This window comes from Capsicum annuum, chromosome 10 (genome assembly GCF_002878395.1).
Source record: "Capsicum annuum cultivar UCD-10X-F1 chromosome 10, UCD10Xv1.1, whole genome shotgun sequence".
Classification (NCBI taxonomy): Eukaryota; Viridiplantae; Streptophyta; class Magnoliopsida; order Solanales; family Solanaceae; genus Capsicum; species Capsicum annuum.
This window is the reverse complement of record NC_061120.1, coordinates 218,708,212-218,727,261: the sequence shown is the minus strand read 5'-3', so window position 1 is coordinate 218,727,261 and position 19,050 is coordinate 218,708,212. Positions and strand designations below refer to the sequence as shown.

Genomic DNA, 19,050 nt, shown 5'->3' with positions numbered 1-19,050 from the left:
TGTCTCCTTACATTTAGTCAGCAATACTTATCTTTTTGCAGTTTTAGTATTACCAACATGAGTTGTACTGGATAATAAATACTTACTATATATATACTGCTTTCGTCCTATTTTATGTGTCGTCATTTAATCAGATACGGAGTTTAAGAAATAAGAGAAGACTTGGTTATATTTACTAAATTATCCTTTTATCAAAAAATGTGCTACTATTTTTTTTAATTAAGTGAAACCAACAAGAGTAAAAGTGAAATTGTGTCTTTAAATAATTACCAAATAAGGAAAGATGACATTCTTTTTGGAACGGACTAAAAAAGAAAATAATGACACATAAAATGAGACGGAGGGAGTACATTACTATATAGAAACTTCTTCTATCTCTGCAAATTATTAAGGGAAAAGGCTCAAATATGCCACTGAACTATCAGAAATGACTCATTTATGTCATCCGTTAAAAGTTGGGCTCATTCATACCATCGCCCTTACAAAACCGGCCCATTCATGACATTACTTTTTAACAAATCGTTTTTAAAAACAGTCTTGCTATGTGGCAGCTTATTAGAGGGCCACGTCATTTTTTAATATTTTTTTTTAAAATTAATTTATTTTTGATCCATTGAAAATTAGTTTGATCTATGCTTTTAAAATTTGATTAATTTTTCATGAATATATTCTTAAAACATTCTCGTTCGATTCGTTTTTTTGTCATTTTTGACATATTAAGATTGTTTTCATATTTTACCTTTAATATTAATTATTTTTTTCTTCAAATTAATTTCAAATACAATAGTAAACACCATTTAATAAATATATTATAATAAAATAGATAATTGACGGGCGAGTAACTAAAAGAGAACGGAGAGAGTATACATTCCACGCTTTTTATCACTTTATTATTTATTTATTTTTAAAGATTCACGTTAACTAAAACTTTTTTCATTTTTCAGTTGAAACTGAAGGGATATATAAACATCAAATATTATTATTATATTATTAATAGTTAGCTTCTCATTTTGCCAACTCTACGTATACTATATATGTCGGCATGTTGTCGCCTTCCTGTTTTTGCAATGATAAATAATGATGCATAAAGTGTTACGTACAAATGTTGAATGTTGATTAGGGGCGGCTCAACCCTTTAGGAAAAAAGGCGGCCCCCTAAGACCCCAAAATTTGAGGAGCCTATTTTTGTTTAGTAATAATAAATTACAAATTTTAAGAAATATATTAAATACTTTTTATAGGAAAAAAAAATTATATAAAAAAATAAAGCGCAAGGCCTCCGTTTGATTTTTGCCTTAGGCCATAAATTTGCTTGAGCCGCCCCGATGTTGATGATGCCATTCTATGCTTAGTAAAAAAATAAAAAAATAAAAAGTTACTTACATTCGGCTGACAAAATATTTCATGTATGCTAAGACATACTATATGCTTAATTAGAATAGCGTTTGGTAATAAATTTTAGTAGTAGATTTAAAAAAAAAATTCTTTAAATATTTGTTTTAATAATAAAAAATTAATCAAATTTTAAAAGTATAGATCAAATTAATTTTTAATGGATCAAAAAATTGGGTGGATTCTTTTTAATAGATCAAAAAAAAAATTAAAAGATTATTATTTTTTTTTAAAAAAATATAAAATAAAATAAAAAATGGCGTGGCTCTCTAATAAGCTGCCACGTGATAAGGCTGTTTTTAAAAACCGGCTGTTAAAAAGTAATGGTATGGATGAGCCAGTTTTGTAATGGCGATGACATAAATGAGTCATTTCTGATAGTTCAATGGCATATTTGAGCCTTTTCCCAATTATTAATTATAGTACTGAAAATTGCTATATTTATTGCTTTTACATACATCTTGATAACGTACACACCCTTTAATTTTGGGAGTATTATCCATTTAGATATATGTACCATACCAAATAGGGCTCATATAAGTCATAAAGGACGGCTCGATGCACTAAGCTCTCGCTATGTACGAGATTTAAAAATGACTGGATCATAACTATCTATTGTATGCAGTCTCTTATATTATATTTCCGCGAGAGGTTGTTTCTACGAATTGAACTTGTGACCTCCTGATCACATAACATCAACTTTACTAGTCACACGAAGGCTCTTTTTACCTTATATTTCTGCGAGAGGTTGTTTTTACGAATTGAACTTTCGTGATCGACAACAACTTTACCAGTTAGACCAAGGTCCTCCTTCATTTGGAAGAGTTGACAAAGAGTTATTATCGCACAATGAATAGGTAATCATAGAATACTCACCCAAAAGACAAAGGTGTGACAAAGGTTGTGGGTTTCCCAGAGGTTGAATAAAACCTTTTGTAATTAAACATGATAACTTCTATCTTTTTTTTTTTCCTTATTTGATGTCCGGTATTCATATTGAAGCCCGACTAATCTGAATTCTCGCCAGATAGGGCCCCATTCAGGGAGTAGTGCTCCCTATCAGAAATTTTTTCATACTTAGGGCTCAAACCCAAAACCTCCAAAACCTCCGGTTAAGCAAGGAATAATGAAAAAAATGACAAATACTCATACTAATAAATTAATAATGAATTTCGTAATCAATTATTAGTAGTCATGTGTGTTAACTAATTATCATGATTAAACAATAAAATATAGTGTACACGTGGCAGTCAATTATATAGTTAGGTCGTTTTGCAATCAACTCCAATGTTGTCAATAATTAAATAAACCAACTATTGATTATTAAACTTAATACATAAGCAAATCGGTTTTTTATTTTATTTTATTTTGGGTCTATCATGGAGTACTAATTATATTCCATGTGATCTTCAAGTCGTAGTATTTTCTATAATAAATTATTAAATCGCACATGATCTTATGGAGTATTTAATATATACCAAAAAAATGTATTAAAACTCATAACATATTTTTTCAAAGATATTCAGAAATTATAAACTTATTTGAAATAAACTCCCTAATATAAGTAGAATGAAATTATAAAAATTATTCAAAAGATCAATCAAGGTTAATGTTTATATAGGGCAATAATACATGAGCATTAGCGTTCGATAAACGAATTATTATGAATTGTCTATTTTATTACTGAACGCTCGATAAGTGATATTTTTCTTTTCTGTTTTCTTAGGGGGGCCTATTTTTCTTATAAAGTAATTCAATCAAATGTTGATAAACATAATTTCAAAGACATGAGGGCCCCAATTTGCAATTTTTTGTACTTTGAATTTCATTGATTCTAATTCGAATCTAAAGTATTTTGTTTATATTATAAAATATGGTGGGTCTTAAAATTGCCTGTTCCACAATATATTTGCAAATATTCTTAGCCATAAAATGATTGTTGCCTTTTGAATTTATGACTTTTGTCAAAGTTTATTTTGTGGTTTTGTTTCAATCCTTGCATTTTTTCTTTTGTCATCTATTTCGAGCTTATCTTTAGTTGAAAAAATTACTAACATTAAGTTCATCTATAAAAAGTGTTAGTATCATTTTAAATTATGAAAAAACAATAAAAATTTCGATAGTTTAAAATTTAATTACAAAAAATTTCGACTGAAATCTCAATTTTGGGTCTATCGAGATGCATAATTAGCTCCCGATACAATCAATAAAGATATATTTTTTTTCTTTGTAAAGATACATAATTAGCTCCAGATATTTTTTTTTTCGATTTTAAGTCTATCGAAATACATAATACATCCAACAAAGATATATTTCTTTTCTTTGTCAACATATATAATTAGCTCCCATTATTTTTTTTGATTTTGAGTCTATCGAAATGAATAATATATCCAATGAATATTAAACTCCCTAAGTAGAATGAAATTATAAAAATTATTCAAAAGATCAATCAAGGCTAATGTTTATATTATAGGGCAATACATGAGCATTAGCGCTCGATAAGTGAATTATTACGAATTGTCTTTTTTTATTACTGAACGGTCATTTAAAAATCTTAACAGTCATTCATGGAAACAGCCTCTCGCAGAAATATAAGGTAAGGGGGACCTTAGTGTAACTAGTAAAGTTATTGCTATGTGATTAGGGGATCACGGCTTCAATTCGTGAAAATAATCCCTCACAGAAATATAAGATAAAACTGCGTACAATAGATAATTGTGATTCAGTTATAGTTTAGTGGATCGAACCATCCTTTTTGACTTATATGAGCCCTATTTGGTATGGTACATATATCTAAATGAATAATACTCCCCAAATTAAAGAGTATGTACGTTATGAAGATGTATGTAAAAGCAATAAAAATAGCAATATACAGTACTATAATTAATAATTTGCAGAGATAGAAGAAGTTTCTATATAGTAATGTACACAGTAAATGATGACTAAATGTAAGGAGACAGCTTAACCATCAGCAGACGAGTCAGAATTTTCACTTAAAAAATTTAAAATCTAAAGAAGTAAATATACAAACTGGTCAAGCGGATTGTACATCTAATATATATATATATAAAAAAAAATTAACTTTAACTATATATAAATAATATAAATTTAACCAAAAAGATTTCGTCTTAACCCCTAACTCCAAACTGGCTCCGCCTCTAAATATGATCATCGAAGTGTGGTGCAACGGATGAGGCTACTTCTTACTTTAAATTTCAGATATATTTTGAATATGAAAAGAAATCTTTGATAAAGAGTAGTATCCTCAAATAAACCTGCAGAATACAAATTCTATTAATTAAATTTTAATACAAATATCGAATACGGGACGAAAAAATTCAAAAAAAAAAAAAACTTGCAGGTTCAGACTTGAATAATGATAACACTTTTATCCCACCAACATGGGTTGTGGTGCAATGGACAGAGCTGTTTCATCCTTAACCAGAGGTCGAAGATTCGACCCTGGGTATGGAGAAAACTCTGTTCGGAGCGCTACCCCCTGAATAGGGCCCTACCCGGCAGTGGCGGATCCACCTATGAACCCACTTTGACGGAAAATTGTACTATTTTTATACTATTTCTACATGATTAAAAATATTTTTTATGTATATATAGTAAATGTTGAACCCCTTCGACTAGTCCGTATATTTACTTCTGAACCCCCTCAATGAAAATCCTGGCTCCGCCATCGAGGGTAATAGAACCCTCTTAAAGTTCAGATATATCTCAGCAATTTTGTGTGTAGTTCAGGATGAAAACAGAGTATTTTCCCATAATATTTTAAATAGAAAAAAAAGCATCTTTCGAAATTTCCATATGTAAATACTTGCTACAAATTAATAGAACCCTCAAAAGCCTGTTAAAATTTGCATGAGAGGGAAAGGAAAGGAAAAGTTAACACTTTTTTCCTTTAACTTTGTTAAGTGGATTTAAAATAATAATAAGTTTTTTTAGACAAAGAATGTTCTTTTTGGATTTGCTTTTAAAAAAATTATGTGTCCAAATTACACGAAATAAAGGCTATAGGAACATTAAAAGAATCTGAACTTTCCTATAGTATATCTTTTTGTCCAAATTAAATTGCATGCATGCTATATTAATCACCTTTTTAAAAAGAAAAAAAGATAATATTAGTTGTAAAGAATATGTTGTACTCTTTCTCTCACAAAATAGTTGTCACATTTTATTTTTCAAAAATTAATTTAATAAATTTTAGAAGCTAATTAAACAGTTTTAAATTAAAATTTTGATATTCAAATCTATATACATACAAAGCTCATATTAATAAGATTAAATATATATATATATATATATTAAAATATTTATTAATATACATATAGTTTGACTCTTAAAAAGTAAAACGTGATAAGTATTTTGAAACGGAAGGATGTACAATTTGTATTTTGTATACACTACGTCATCGCCAACACTGATCTGGGAATTTTTCATTAGGGAAGCTTCTAATATTTGTGTACCCAAGAATAATGTATATATATATATATATATATAATATATATATATATGCATATAATCATAATCTAATTATTAGAAAAAGATGGGATGAAAGTGTTTTTTGTTTTCGTGTCCGATATCCGCATTGGAACTCGACTAATTCGGATTCGCGTCGGGTAGCAGTGGCGGAGCCAGAATTTTCATTGAGGGGGGCCAGAAGTAAACACACGGACTAGTCGAAGGGGGTTCAACATCTACTATATATACATAAAAATATTTTTGACTGTGTAAAAATAGTATAATTTTTCGTCGAAGGAGGCAACCCCTTGATTACAAGGTGGATCCGCCACTGATTACCCCTGGACTAATTAAAACCATATTTTTGACAATCTTAGTACCTACGTAGCACATACGTGGTACATTAGTGAATCAACACACTGAAGGTCCACGTATGTGCCACATAGGCACTAAGATTGCAAAAAATACTGTTTTAATTAGTTCAGGGGATAATAAGACCCTCCTAAAATTCGAGTGTGTCTCAGCAATTTCGTATATAGTTTAGGATGAAAATAGTGCATTTTCTCACATATTATTGATGTTAATCTACCCAATGATAGAATAAAAAGTTTTGAAGTTAAGTTTTATGCATGTGTGTGTAAAAAATATTTTACACTAATAGGCCAGGTAAACTTGACTGCAATTGCAGGTTACCCAGTTTTACTTTTTTCAACTTTTATGTAAAATATTTAATTACCTGTAATAGCAAGTCAAATTTATCTAATAGTGTAGAATATTTTATACACTGACAATGCACAAAACTCAAATTCTAAGAAGTTTTATACCAGACTATATGCAACAAACTATCACTAAAAATATTGAAATCAACGACGAATAACTTTTGTGATTTGCCCGCAAGCCCATGGTTGAGTTGGTTGAGATATGGGTCTCGATCTCATGCGGGAGACCTGAGATCGAATTTAACTTTCATTTTTCACTCAGTCATGATCGAGCTCATCATATGGAGCTTACCTAGTGTGGTTTACATCTTCTGTGTGGCTTGCGAGTTATTGCACACTGAGCAGGTTATCATAGAGTGTTCACCCGAAAGACATAAACTGTGACGGAGGTTGTGGATTTCCATCGAGATTTAAAAAAAAAAAAAACTTGTGCGATTAAACTTGCGGGATATTTGACAAAACAGAAATACTCATACTAATAAATTAATAATGAATTTCATAATCAATAATTAGTATGATTATTAAATCATACTAATTAAATCGCACATGATTTTATGGAGTGTTTAATATATACCAAAAAATGTATTAAAACACATCAGCTATTTTTTCAAAGATATTCAGAAATTATAAAGTTAAAATTCTAATTTTGTATTTGAATACTAAACTCCCTAAGTAGAATGAAATTATAAAAATTATTCAAAAGATCAATCAAGTCTAATGTTTATATAGGGTAATACGCGAGCATTAACGCTCGATAAGTGAATTATTACGAACTATTTTTTTCATTATTGAACGGTCATTTAAAAATCTTAGCAAACGCTTCGATATTTTACGTTTTATTTTTCTTTTCTTTTACTTTTTTGTGGTTAAATTTTCTTAAAAATGAAAATAGGGGCCCCTATCTTTCTTATCAAGTAATTCAATCAAATGTTGATAACCATAATTTCAAAGACATGAGGGCCCCAATTTGCAATTTTTTGTGCTTTGAATTTGTTGATTCTAATTCGAATCTAAAGTATTTTGTTTATATTATCAAATGTGGTGGGTCTTAAAATTGCCTGTTCCACAATATATTTGGAAATAATCTTAGCCATAAAATGATTGTGTGTTCTTTATTCACCTTTTGAATTCATCAAAGTTAGTTTTGTGGTTTTGTTTCAATCTTTAATTTGCATTCTTCCTTTTGGACCTTATCTTTTTTGTTGAAAACTAACATCTTCATCTATAAGAAGTGTTAATATCGTATTAAATTATGAAAAAAAACACATAAATTTTGACAGTTTGGAGTTTATACAAAAAAAAAAAACTAAAATTTTGGATCTGTCAAGATACATAATTAACTCCCGATATATTTTTTTAAATTTTGGATATTTCAAGATACATAATTAGCTCCCTATACATCCAACAAAGATCCATAATTAATTGAAATTCTTATAATTACTTTATAAGGGTGGAAGTTTGTATAAATATGACAAGTTAAGGTGTATGTTTATGTTATTTTTTCTTAAATTATTTATTAATCTTTTATTTAATATATGGGTTTAGGGAAATAAACATCCTTTTGTACATACAATGGGGAGGGATTTAGTAGAGGTGATATTTCGATCGTGAAAATCCAAAAATTCATTCATCTTTGAATAATTCCTACTATAATATTTTATTTTTTAAAAAAATAATTTTTATGACTAAACGAGTCTTTAGACGTGCCATCTCATAATAATTATATAATAAAATTGGATTTTTCCTTTTTTTTTTTCTCAATTATAAAAATATAACTTTCCTTTTCCAATCAAACAACCTTGTGAAGCTATTGAAAGGTACATACTTTGAAAAAATAATCAAAGATATATATAAGGTTTATTGCTAGTATTATGTACAAAAGAAGTATGTCAATAACCTAATTTCTTTGTCTTTTTCCTCGTACCAATTTATTTTATTTTATTTATACTTCATCTAGCTAGTACTAAATTAAAACAATGATTCAACACATCAAGTTCATTTGAATTTAAAATAATTTTCTTAAGTTAATAAAAAAAAAGAGAAATATCTAGAACCTTTTTCACACATTAATTATAATATATAATATATTATAATAATAATAATAATAATAATAATAATAATAATAATAATAATAATAATAATAATAATAATAATAATAATAATATGAAAAACAATCATTTGAGGTCCATACTTGTCCTTTGGCTAATGGAATAGTCACCAATAGGCCAGCAAGTGTGTGATTGTTGGAGATGCCACTTTGCTTCTATGATAATGAGGTATACTTACGTCATGTCGAAGATCTATCGAAAATAATTTTTTTATTTTAAAAATAATTTTTTAATTTCAAAAATAAAAAGACAAGATCGGGATGTGTGCAATATCTTTTTGAAGATAATATTTGTGGAAAACTATTGAATAAGTTATTGTTGTTATTGTTGTTGCGACTTAGTGCTTACACTGAATTCATCAATTTAACTTATGCGGTTACTCCATCGGTCTTAAAATACTTGTCATTTTTCATTATTTATGAGTCTGAAGAAGGTAAAGTGCACACAGACCTTATTACTCTTTCGATGAGCTTATTTTTCATTACTAAAGTTTCAAATTACATAAATTTTGTTCAATATATTGAGATATAGTTGTTAAAATTTGATATAAGAAGAAACATGACATATAATATTTTTTATTTATAATTTTTAAATATTAATAATTTGATTAAAAGACAAAAGAAATACTTGCGTATATGGAGAAGTGGATCCAAGTAAAGGGACGTAGACCTGCTGATGCAAATTCAACTAATTTGTAATGACATTTGTCATCTTGCCACGTCACTATTTTCTAATTAAAAAGGACCGTTCGATAAACTAAAACTTTCATTACGTACGAAATTCGAAAAAGAATCAAGTCATAATAGTCTATTATATGCATGAGGTTGCACTAGTTATCTAAGATTGCTCCATGAATGAATCTCATCGAAAGTGTTTGATGCTTTAAGAAATAATTGATTCCTACCTTTAGAGATGAAATCAAACATTCTCGACACGTATTTTCCACCGAAGTTCTATTACTTTGAAATACATCGGATTGTTTCTTCATTCTATATATCATGATTAGACGAACTTTCTCGGAGATATTTATTATGGAATGGATGACAAAATCATTAACAAACCTATTCGCCTTATATTTTTATGAGAAATTATTTTCATCCTGAATCCGTGTCCCCTCGAAATCAATCACTAATCAATCTACTCTTCTTGCCTAAACATATTTTTACTAAAAAACTTAAATGAGCTTATATGAAATAATAAAGTTTTTGAATTATGATTTGAAAGTTACACATGCATGAAAGCTCTTGGATATGCCAAAAGGTCCAATAGAGCCAAGCATCGTGATTCATGATTAAATGTTTAATATTACTAATTAGTAATATTGATTTGACATAAATAAGTTAATTTATACTAAGCATTGCTATATTTTCTTTTAGGTAAATGCATAAAATAAAATTACAAATTATATATATATATATATATATATATATATATGATTGGAATTCTTTGGTTCTTACTAGTTATACTCAGTCTTAAATTATTTGGCATAATTGATATTTCAAAATCAACCAAAATTTTTCTTTGGAAGATTTCTTTTATGTGCCTTGAGCATTTTATGGTACATTTTATGCAATTTTTAAATATATAAATTTTATTTTAAAAATCGTAAAACTTCTATGTTCGAATTCACGTATGATCAAAATTTAAAAGTTCAAATCTCAAAATTTCAAGCGTGTCACATAAATTAAAAAAGGAGGAATGCTATTTTATAAATATATTAACATATACAGAGTCATAAGTAAATAAATACATATACGAAAGAATAAAGTTTTTTATGAAAGATTAATATGATTTATCATAAACAACTTATTTATTAAGGTACTTAAAGATAAATTAGACAAAAATATTAAGAGAACACTTGTGTGTACAGTGCATATACCTAATCAATACGTATATGCCACATTATGTCGTTTGCACATAATATTTAATTTTTTTTTCGAGTTTAATTAAAAAGAAAATCTATAAAGCGTATTGGATTTAGATTCATTTAAAGTATATAGATTTAAATATTTTGTCTTTTTAAATTAGTAATATATATGTATTTAATAAGTATTTTAATTGAGATAAATACATGTTTTCAACTAAAGTTATTTCAAATTAAAGATCAATGTTTTAGTTTCGTCCATGCCTACTAGAAGTAGAAGATGTTATAAGTAGGGTCTAGAGATAATAAACGTATATATTTTATCTTTATTTTATAAAAATAGAAAAACTGATTTTGAGAAACCGCCGCTAACATAAACATATCAAGAATTTAATATGTAAAATAAATACAATAACAAAACCATTTTGTTTCACCTTTCCATATAGGGGAGTAAAGTATAAGTAATTTATGTTGCTCAAAACAAAATATATATTACTAAAATCAAAGAAAAGAAATAGCCAAAGAGCAACAAAAATAATATCAATAAAACAACTACACACATTCAACTACTTAATAAACTTTTATACTAATCCAAACCTTGCTATTTCCTTATCTAAATTTATTTTCTCGATAAGTTTCAAGTGAGAAATGTCCTTATCTAATCTATAAATAAAATTAAATAAAACTCCTTCTATTTAAGTACTTTCTAAAATTAAAAAAAAAATGACATATTTTTCTTTTTATTAATAATATTTAGTTTCAACTTTTCATGCGACATGTTTGAGACTACAAAATTAAATAATATTTTAATATATTTAATATAATTTTATTTTAAGAACACAAACTTAAACTTAATCAAAAGAAATAATTCATTAAAGCGAAGAAAATAGTAAAATAATAAAAAACAATTTCACAACACTCGACTACTTATTAAATATTTATACTAATTCTAATTTTTAAATTTTTCTATCTAAAATCATATCTTCGATAAGCTACAGATATATTATCTCACTGTCCAATTAAAATAAATTACTTCCATTATTTCAATTTTTGTGACACATTTTATTTTTTTGAAATTTAAATTTAATCATAAATTTGATCATAAAATCTTTAATATTTTCAAAATAAAATTTATATATTTAAAAATTATATAAAAAATATTATAAATCATAATAATTGATAATTTAAAATATTTCTAAAGAAAATAACTGTCAAAAGATAGATATATTAGAATATCAAAAGTAACCAGCAGTTATGAGGTTACTCCTCCCATAATCAGAAGTAAAATTAGTCGGACTTCAATGCGCGGTACGAATTAAAAAACAAAAAACTCAAGCAGTGGGCGTTAAATAACCACCTTTCCGATTTTCCATATTACATTTTCTTCTTCTTCTTCACTCTCTGTCTCTCCCAAAACACACGTACGACAGATTGATGGAGATTAATAAATAAATATCAAATAATATATATACATATATACATACATATATATATATATATAACACATACATAACGAATTTTCATTGCCAAAAAAAAATTGAAGATTTGTTTGTCTCTATCTAATGGCGTTAAGAACGAGGTTAATCACTCGAACACTCAGCAGTTTAACCCGTAAATCCAATCGGGTCGACCCGGTATATCCATTTTCAACGGCGGCGGCGGCTGCTGTGTCACCGGTGGAAGAGTTTCCGTCGTCGCCGACTCCGTCGTCGGCGGCGCTGTTTGGATTAGTGAAAGAGTATGAAGAATATAGAAGGAGTTTGTATGGTGGGTTAACACATAAGGCTTTACTTGTTGATGCTGTTGGTACTCTTGTTATTCCTTCTCAACCTATGGCTCAGGTTTGTTCTCATTTATTTGAGATTTTTTGGATAAATTTTGATGTCCATTTCTAGTTTTTAGCCATTTTTTTTGAATTTTTTTGATCTATGTGGAAGATTTAGTGTCGCAGAAATGCTAGGTAAGACTGCGTGGAATAGATAGTATTCTTGTGGTGTGCTTACAGGGAGTAATTGGTATAGTTGCTGCCACGTGATCAGGAGGTCACGGGTCCAAACCTTGGAAATAGCCTCTAGTAGAAATGCAAGGTAAGGCTGCGTACAATGCACCTTTGTGATGGGGCCCTTCTCGGACACCGCGCATAGCGCCCTTTTTTAGTTGCCGTCACGTGATCAGAAGGTCACGGGTTCAAAAGCTTTGAAAACAGCCCCTTGCAGAAATGTAAAGTGAAAACAGCCTTTGCAGATATGTAAGGTGAGGATGCATATAATAAATTGCAGAAATGTAAAGTGAAAACAGCCTTTGCAGATATGTAAGGTGAGGATGCATATAATAAATCCTTGTGATCGGGTCCTTCCTCAGACCTTGTGCCCAGTGGCGGAGCCAGGATTTTCGCTAAGGTTCATAAGTGAATATAAAAACTAATCGAAGGGGTTCAACATATAATATGTATACATAAAAAATAATTTTAACTATGTATATATAACATAATTTTCTGCCGAAGAGTGTAGGTCCGTCATTGCCTGTGCATAGCAGGAGCTTAGCGCACCGGGCTTTTTTTTTTTTCTTTTTGTGCTGTACTTTTTTATGTTGTTTGGACTCTTTGAAAATGATTTTGGTTGCATGTTGGATTCTGTAACATTAGTGTATTATTGGAGGATATGATATAGGTGCGGCAACATAATTGGAGAGTTTGAGCTACATATTTTTTGATCATATGTTGAAGCTCTGCATTTTCTTTAGTATTATGTTTGAGCTACATAGGTATGTTATTATTGTTGTACTCTAAGTTACGCGTACTCTTCTTTTTTGATGCCGCACCCGTGTCGGATTCGCCAAAATTAGTGTATTTTTGAAGAATCCGACACGCACCCATTGATTTGACGAGTCCGAGCAACATAGGTTGTACTTATAAAAATTAGTACAAGTCACAAGAATCAACAATTCAAAAACTTTAAAAATTATATGAAAAAGTTACATTCGAAGAAAGAAAATTGGGATGGAAGGAGTACTTTTTTTCCCTGTTTTCATGGTTTGTGGTTTTTATTCATTAGGAGACTTTATATCAAATGTCTGGTCTAAGTGAAGAAAATTTCTTTCCGCGTTTAGTATTTCAATTTATTACTATTATGCTTCTGATTGAAATTTTGTTAAATTTATAATTTTTCTGGATCTACTAATGTTTAAAATTAGGAAACTACAAATGCTACTACGCAATTTGTTTCTGCTTGTAGTATATTGTATTTATTTTTTCTGCTCTGATGAAAAATTTGTCAAAGAAATGATTTTTTTTCTGGATCTACTGGTTGAAGAACCAGAAAAGCTAGTGACTATTAAATTTCCTTTTTTGCTTGTATGAAAAATTTATTGTAGTACCCCTGTCTTAATTTATGTGGCACTATTTGACTATGCACGAAGTTTATGAAAGAACGAATTTTGAAACTTGCCGTATAAAACAAGTCTTACACATTTGTACGACTGTAAATCATCTCATTAAGGGAAAATGAGAATTTTGAAGTTTAAATTGTTTCTAAATATAGAAAAGTAACGTTCTTTTGGGACAAACTAAAAAGTAAAGTGTGTCAGATAAATTGGAACAGAACAAAGGGAGTAATATTTTTTGCTTGATCCACTGTTTACGGCTTACACACCGTCTCATTCTGCAACATTGTGTTCCGATAATTTGATTAATTTTTAGATATTTTGGTGGTTCTCTGTCTATGTGTGTACACATATATTTTACGTTATCCTATCTCATTCAGTATGGGCAAAGAAACTATTATTATATCATTGTCTTTCAGCCTCATTTCCTAATTTTTTCCCCTTACATGTTGGTTTTATGGACTTATCTGTGTTTATTCTGCTTGTCCCTTTATATTCTGTTTGTTCTTGCCACAATATTTTAACCATATTGGATTTTGTAGATTTACAGGCAAATTGGTGAGAAGTACGGGGTGGAGTATTCTGAAGACGAGATATTGAAACGATACAGATGGGCTTACAAGCAACCTTGGGGTAGATCTAGGCTAAGGTATCTTGTTTTGAACCGCTTATTATCTTACCTGTTGGTTGTCATTTGAATCTGTAGTAACTTGCTTCCTTATTGATATTTCGTTTCGTAATCTTTCGGAAAGAACATCAGTCACTGCTAATCATTCGTTCCTATGAGATATGTTTTTTGTTGAAATTTTCTAGCTTAAGGATGGAGAAATTGCCAAATTTGCTGGTAATATGCCATCTGATTTTACTGTTTACCAACAAGCTGTAGTAATTGAAAGTGCGAACAAGGAAATGCTGTTCTTGCCTTCTTTATCCGTTCTATTTACTCTGCATTGAAATGGATAATCAATCAAAGACTAAGTTGAGAATTGATTTACCCGTTCAAAAAACTTCTGTGCAAGTAGAAGTTTCTCCGATTCTTAGGTTGGTTAGAAATATTGGAGCTACCTAGCGTACAAACAACAACAACAACATCACCTGGTGCTACCTAGCGTATTCAAGGGATTTATATTTTGATGTGTCTAGTGTGCTTGTCTAATTGTGGTTAACAAACACGAATACCATTGTTTTATAAAAGTCAAATGCAAGTATTCGTAACTCTTAAAATCTCAAAAACCCGTCTTGGTTAGTCACAAGCATCTGGTTATGTTACTTGAACTTCTGTAACAGCTATTCCCTTCTAACCTAAGTTGCTCAGACTCTCCAAATATGTTGCTGCACCCGTGTCAGATCCTGCAAAAATGCACCACTTCTGACACGCACGCAATGACATTTTTGAAAAGTTCGAGCAACATAGCTTCAAAAATGTCACGGTTGATTAAATTTATTGGTTTGACATCACAGGGGCAGCCAAATGCTTCTATGCACATCAAAGACCACATTCTTTTCACATCTCGTGACCGAATATTGATCTGTACATATTTTGAGATCATTTACGTTATTGTTATACTTTGTTAAATTTCTCTGGTCTTCATATTGCAGATATGTTAACGACGGAAGACCATTTTGGCAACATATAGTTAGTTCTTCTACTGGCTGTTCCGACTCTCAGTACTTTGAGGAGCTGTATAACTATTATACTACTGAAAAGGTTCTCTCACTTTGAATTACCATCTTTTTGACAGCAAATTGGTTTATTGTTCGAGTTGACAACAGAACATCTCCACTAATAAGAACTGCTCAATGATTTTACTTTCGTTTGTCATTGTTCAATAGGCTTGGCATCTTTGTGATCCAGATGCTGAGAAGGTATTCCAGGCCCTTAGAGCGGCAGGAGTGAAGTTGGCTGTAGTGTCGAATTTTGACACCCGATTGAGACCAGTGTTGCGGGCTCTGAACTGTGATCACTGGTTTGATGCCGTAGCAGTTTCAGCTGAGGTTATACGTTTGTCGTTTTTCCTTTTGCTTCCCTTTCATCCTTGCTGATCCAATAGCTGATATTCTTTTTTGTCTTTAAACAGGTAGAAGCAGAGAAGCCTAATCCAACAATATTCTTAAAAGCTTGTGAGTTACTAGGAGTAAATCCAGACGATGCTGTTCATGTAGGCGATGATCGTAGAAATGACATTTGGGGTGCTAGAGATGCAGGTTGTGATGCCTGGCTGTGGGGAAGCGACGTTACCTCCTTCAAAGAGGTATTTTTACTATAACTTGCTTTATTTGGTTAACTTACTGAACAAAACTTCGAAAACAAAGAATCTGCTTGCGTAAATTTGATTTAAATTTCCGGGAAACACTTTTATGACGCGCAAGAAGTTCCCAATACCTTTCTACTTGCACTATTGTGATCTCTCTCCGGTTAGATTTGTAGTTGGCATGCCTCCTGATGTTTGTCACGTTTTCTAGCTCATCTTGGTACAACCAAATGCATTGTTCGCGATTCACTAGAATGTTTTTCATTACTAGTTGCACTGACTTCTTAGCTTCGGCTGAAACTGTCGTGTGACCTGATGTTTGTCTCGTGCAGGTTGCTCAGAGAATAGGCGTTGAGGTCTGAAGGGGTAATATTCGTAGATGCTTTCGTTGTGTAAAAAGCCACGTCTTGTGTAGAAATCTCCTCACAATCGTATGTATGTAAATATTCAGCTTTTGTAATCAGTATGAGAGATAACGCACAAAGGCCTTTGTTAGTTGCAGTGTGAATAAACAGGCTGTACAACTTTGGTTTCTCAATGCCATAATGTTTGTAGCCTCTTTTGTATGTTGGGAGTAAGCTGTTGTATTTGGGAGTAAGCTGTTGTAGGTCCAAACATTTACAAACTTAATACTATAAAAAAAAAAAAGGGCAGTTCGGTGCACTAAAACTCCTGCTATGCCCGGGGTCCGGGAAAGGCCCCACCACAAGGGTGTATTGTATGCCATCTTACCTTGCATTTTTGTCAGAGGCTGTTTCCAAGGACTTTGGAATTATTTTTCAAAAGTAGTTTGCAAAATAAAAGAGAAAAAAAAATTCATAAAAATTGCCAACTTTGCCCCTTTCAACATAGGCCTCTTCATGTTCTTTCTTCTTCATATGAAGAAAATCAATCAATCCTTTTAGTGCAATGTCAACTTCATCATCCTTCATCAGTTGCTCTGCTACCTCAGCCGGCGTCACGGCATTCGTTTCGATTAAACTCTCAATTTTTTCAAAATGTTGATGTTCTATAACCCCAAGGTAATTGGAAGCAAGAAGCCTGAAGCCAGAAGGTGTACAATATGACATGTGAATGTGCATGTCCATTCGTCCTGGTCGTAGCAATGCAGGGTCAAGCTTTTCTATGTGATTTGTTGTGAAAATTATGATTCTTTCGTCTCCACAACTCGACCATAATCCATCGATGAAGTTCAACAAACCGGACAATGTCACCTGTAACAATAAAAGAGAGAGAGACAACGAAAACATGTGGACGTTTATATCGTTGCATTTGTCTTGGAAGCGAAGAAAGTCTCACATTGGTAACAGAAGAAAAAAGTTCTAATGATGAGGCAATCTACATTGATGTAACAACAGTGGAGGACTGCGACAATGGCAGATCGCTTGATAAGGCTGCATGTGAGTCTTGGTGATAGGTTGGCCCGTCATCTTAGTGACGAGCCATGTTGAACTAGGTTGGAGGGCCTTGTCAATCTTCCATGACAAACTATGTGATGAGTCCGAGGGAAATATTTATTGGTGCACTATAAAGCTCCCCCTATGCGCAGGGTCCAGGGAAGGGCCCCGACCAGAAGGATCTATTGTACGGCAGTCTTACCTTGCATTACTGCAAGAGGGTTGGATCCATGACCTCCTGGTCACATGAAAACAATTTTACCAGTTACTCCAAGGCTCCTATTCAAGTCCTTTATTGGTGGTCGAGGAAAACAATGTGAACTTGATTCGAAGGAAATTGTATCATATCATGCTACGAGTATCCTTGGATATTATACTAAATTAGAAAACGTAAATAGAAGTGTGAAAATGATAACGCTGCTAACCTCGCTTCCTTCCTCATGAGATTCATTCGAAGGATCAGCTACTCGACTAGACAACTTCTCTTGCAAATCAATGGTGGCATCAATATCCTCGATCACCAGAATGGACCTATTGGCAACCGCCTAAGGTCTGTGTTCTTCTTCACCTCTGTCAACTCCAAATCATATACATCAAAGTTCAAGTAATTCGCCACTGCAGCAATCAAACTTGATTTCCCTGTCCCCGGAGGACCATACAACAAATACCCTCGTTTCCACGCTTTCCCAACTCTCCTATAATAATCTTTCCTCTGCACAAATCTGTCCAAATCCTTCGCGATCATATCTTTTTGCTCCGAGTCCATTGCTAATGTCTCAAATGTCGCGGGGTGATCAAGATTCACCGGTGTCCACACTGCACTAAGGTCATGCATATTCTCATAATCCATAGTGTGGATTTTGAGCGTCCTGGTTTCAAGTTTTAGCAACTTCGCCTCGTTGATAATGTAAGCCAAGTAACATTCAAGGACTAACTCCTTGTGTTTTCGATGAAATGTGAGCTCGTAGGATCTAACCTCGGATCTCAGAGTTGAGTTCATGTCACGCGGATTGTAGAAATACTCTCTTGATGTTCCAACTTGTTTGCATATCCAAATCCACTTGAATTTTTCACCCTTGTAAACATCAACTACTTCCTCATTTCGTTCCATGCTTGTGTTGAAACTCTTCTCCTTCTCAGGTTTGCTTACTTTGAAGCGACGCGTGTCAGGAGAGAGCTTCGAGCCTAGGTAAATCTGCGCAGACTCGTACACTTCATTGCTCACCATACCATCAAACTCATCGATCACCATAGTCATTTGATTCGAGAACTTGATAAGAACACTTCTAAGGCCAAAAAAGATATAATCCTGAACTTCTTGTGGGAGATTATGTGCCAACATGGCCATTGCAGCAGCTGAGCCAACTGCTGATATGACAGTTTTAGCAATTGCTATATTTGATTCACCAGAAGAAGACATGATGATGTTTTGAGAATTTGAGATTATGGGGTTAGTTAGTAGGAAGT

General features: G+C 31.5%; 1 protein-coding gene and 1 pseudogene across 1 annotated transcript; one reads left to right on the top strand and one right to left on the bottom strand.

The window, feature by feature from the left end:
* Positions 1–11,929: 11,929 nt before the first annotated feature.
* LOC107843883 (haloacid dehalogenase-like hydrolase domain-containing protein 3) lies at positions 11,930–16,743 on the top strand. The gene is made up of 6 exons (XM_016688291.2): positions 11,930–12,394; positions 14,477–14,583; positions 15,534–15,642; positions 15,768–15,929; positions 16,013–16,186; positions 16,519–16,743. The coding sequence occupies exons 1-6, from the start codon at positions 12,116–12,118 to the stop codon at positions 16,546–16,548; spliced, it is 861 nt and encodes a 286-aa protein (XP_016543777.2). The 5' UTR covers positions 11,930–12,115; the 3' UTR covers positions 16,549–16,743.
* On the bottom strand, positions 16,721–19,003 carry LOC107843882 (annotated as a pseudogene).
* Positions 19,004–19,050: the final 47 nt, after the last annotated feature.

Excerpts from the sequence above, each read along its gene's own strand:
- LOC107843883 (XM_016688291.2), top strand. The coding sequence starts at position 12,116 with ATGGCGTTAAGAACGAGGTTAATCACTCGAACACTCAGCAGTTTAACC. Across the intron at positions 15,643-15,767 it reads ACTATTATACTACTGAAAAG|GCTTGGCATCTTTGTGATCC; the intron begins GTTCTCTCACTT and ends ATTGTTCAATAG. Across the intron at positions 16,187-16,518 it reads ACGTTACCTCCTTCAAAGAG|GTTGCTCAGAGAATAGGCGT; the intron begins GTATTTTTACTA and ends TGTCTCGTGCAG.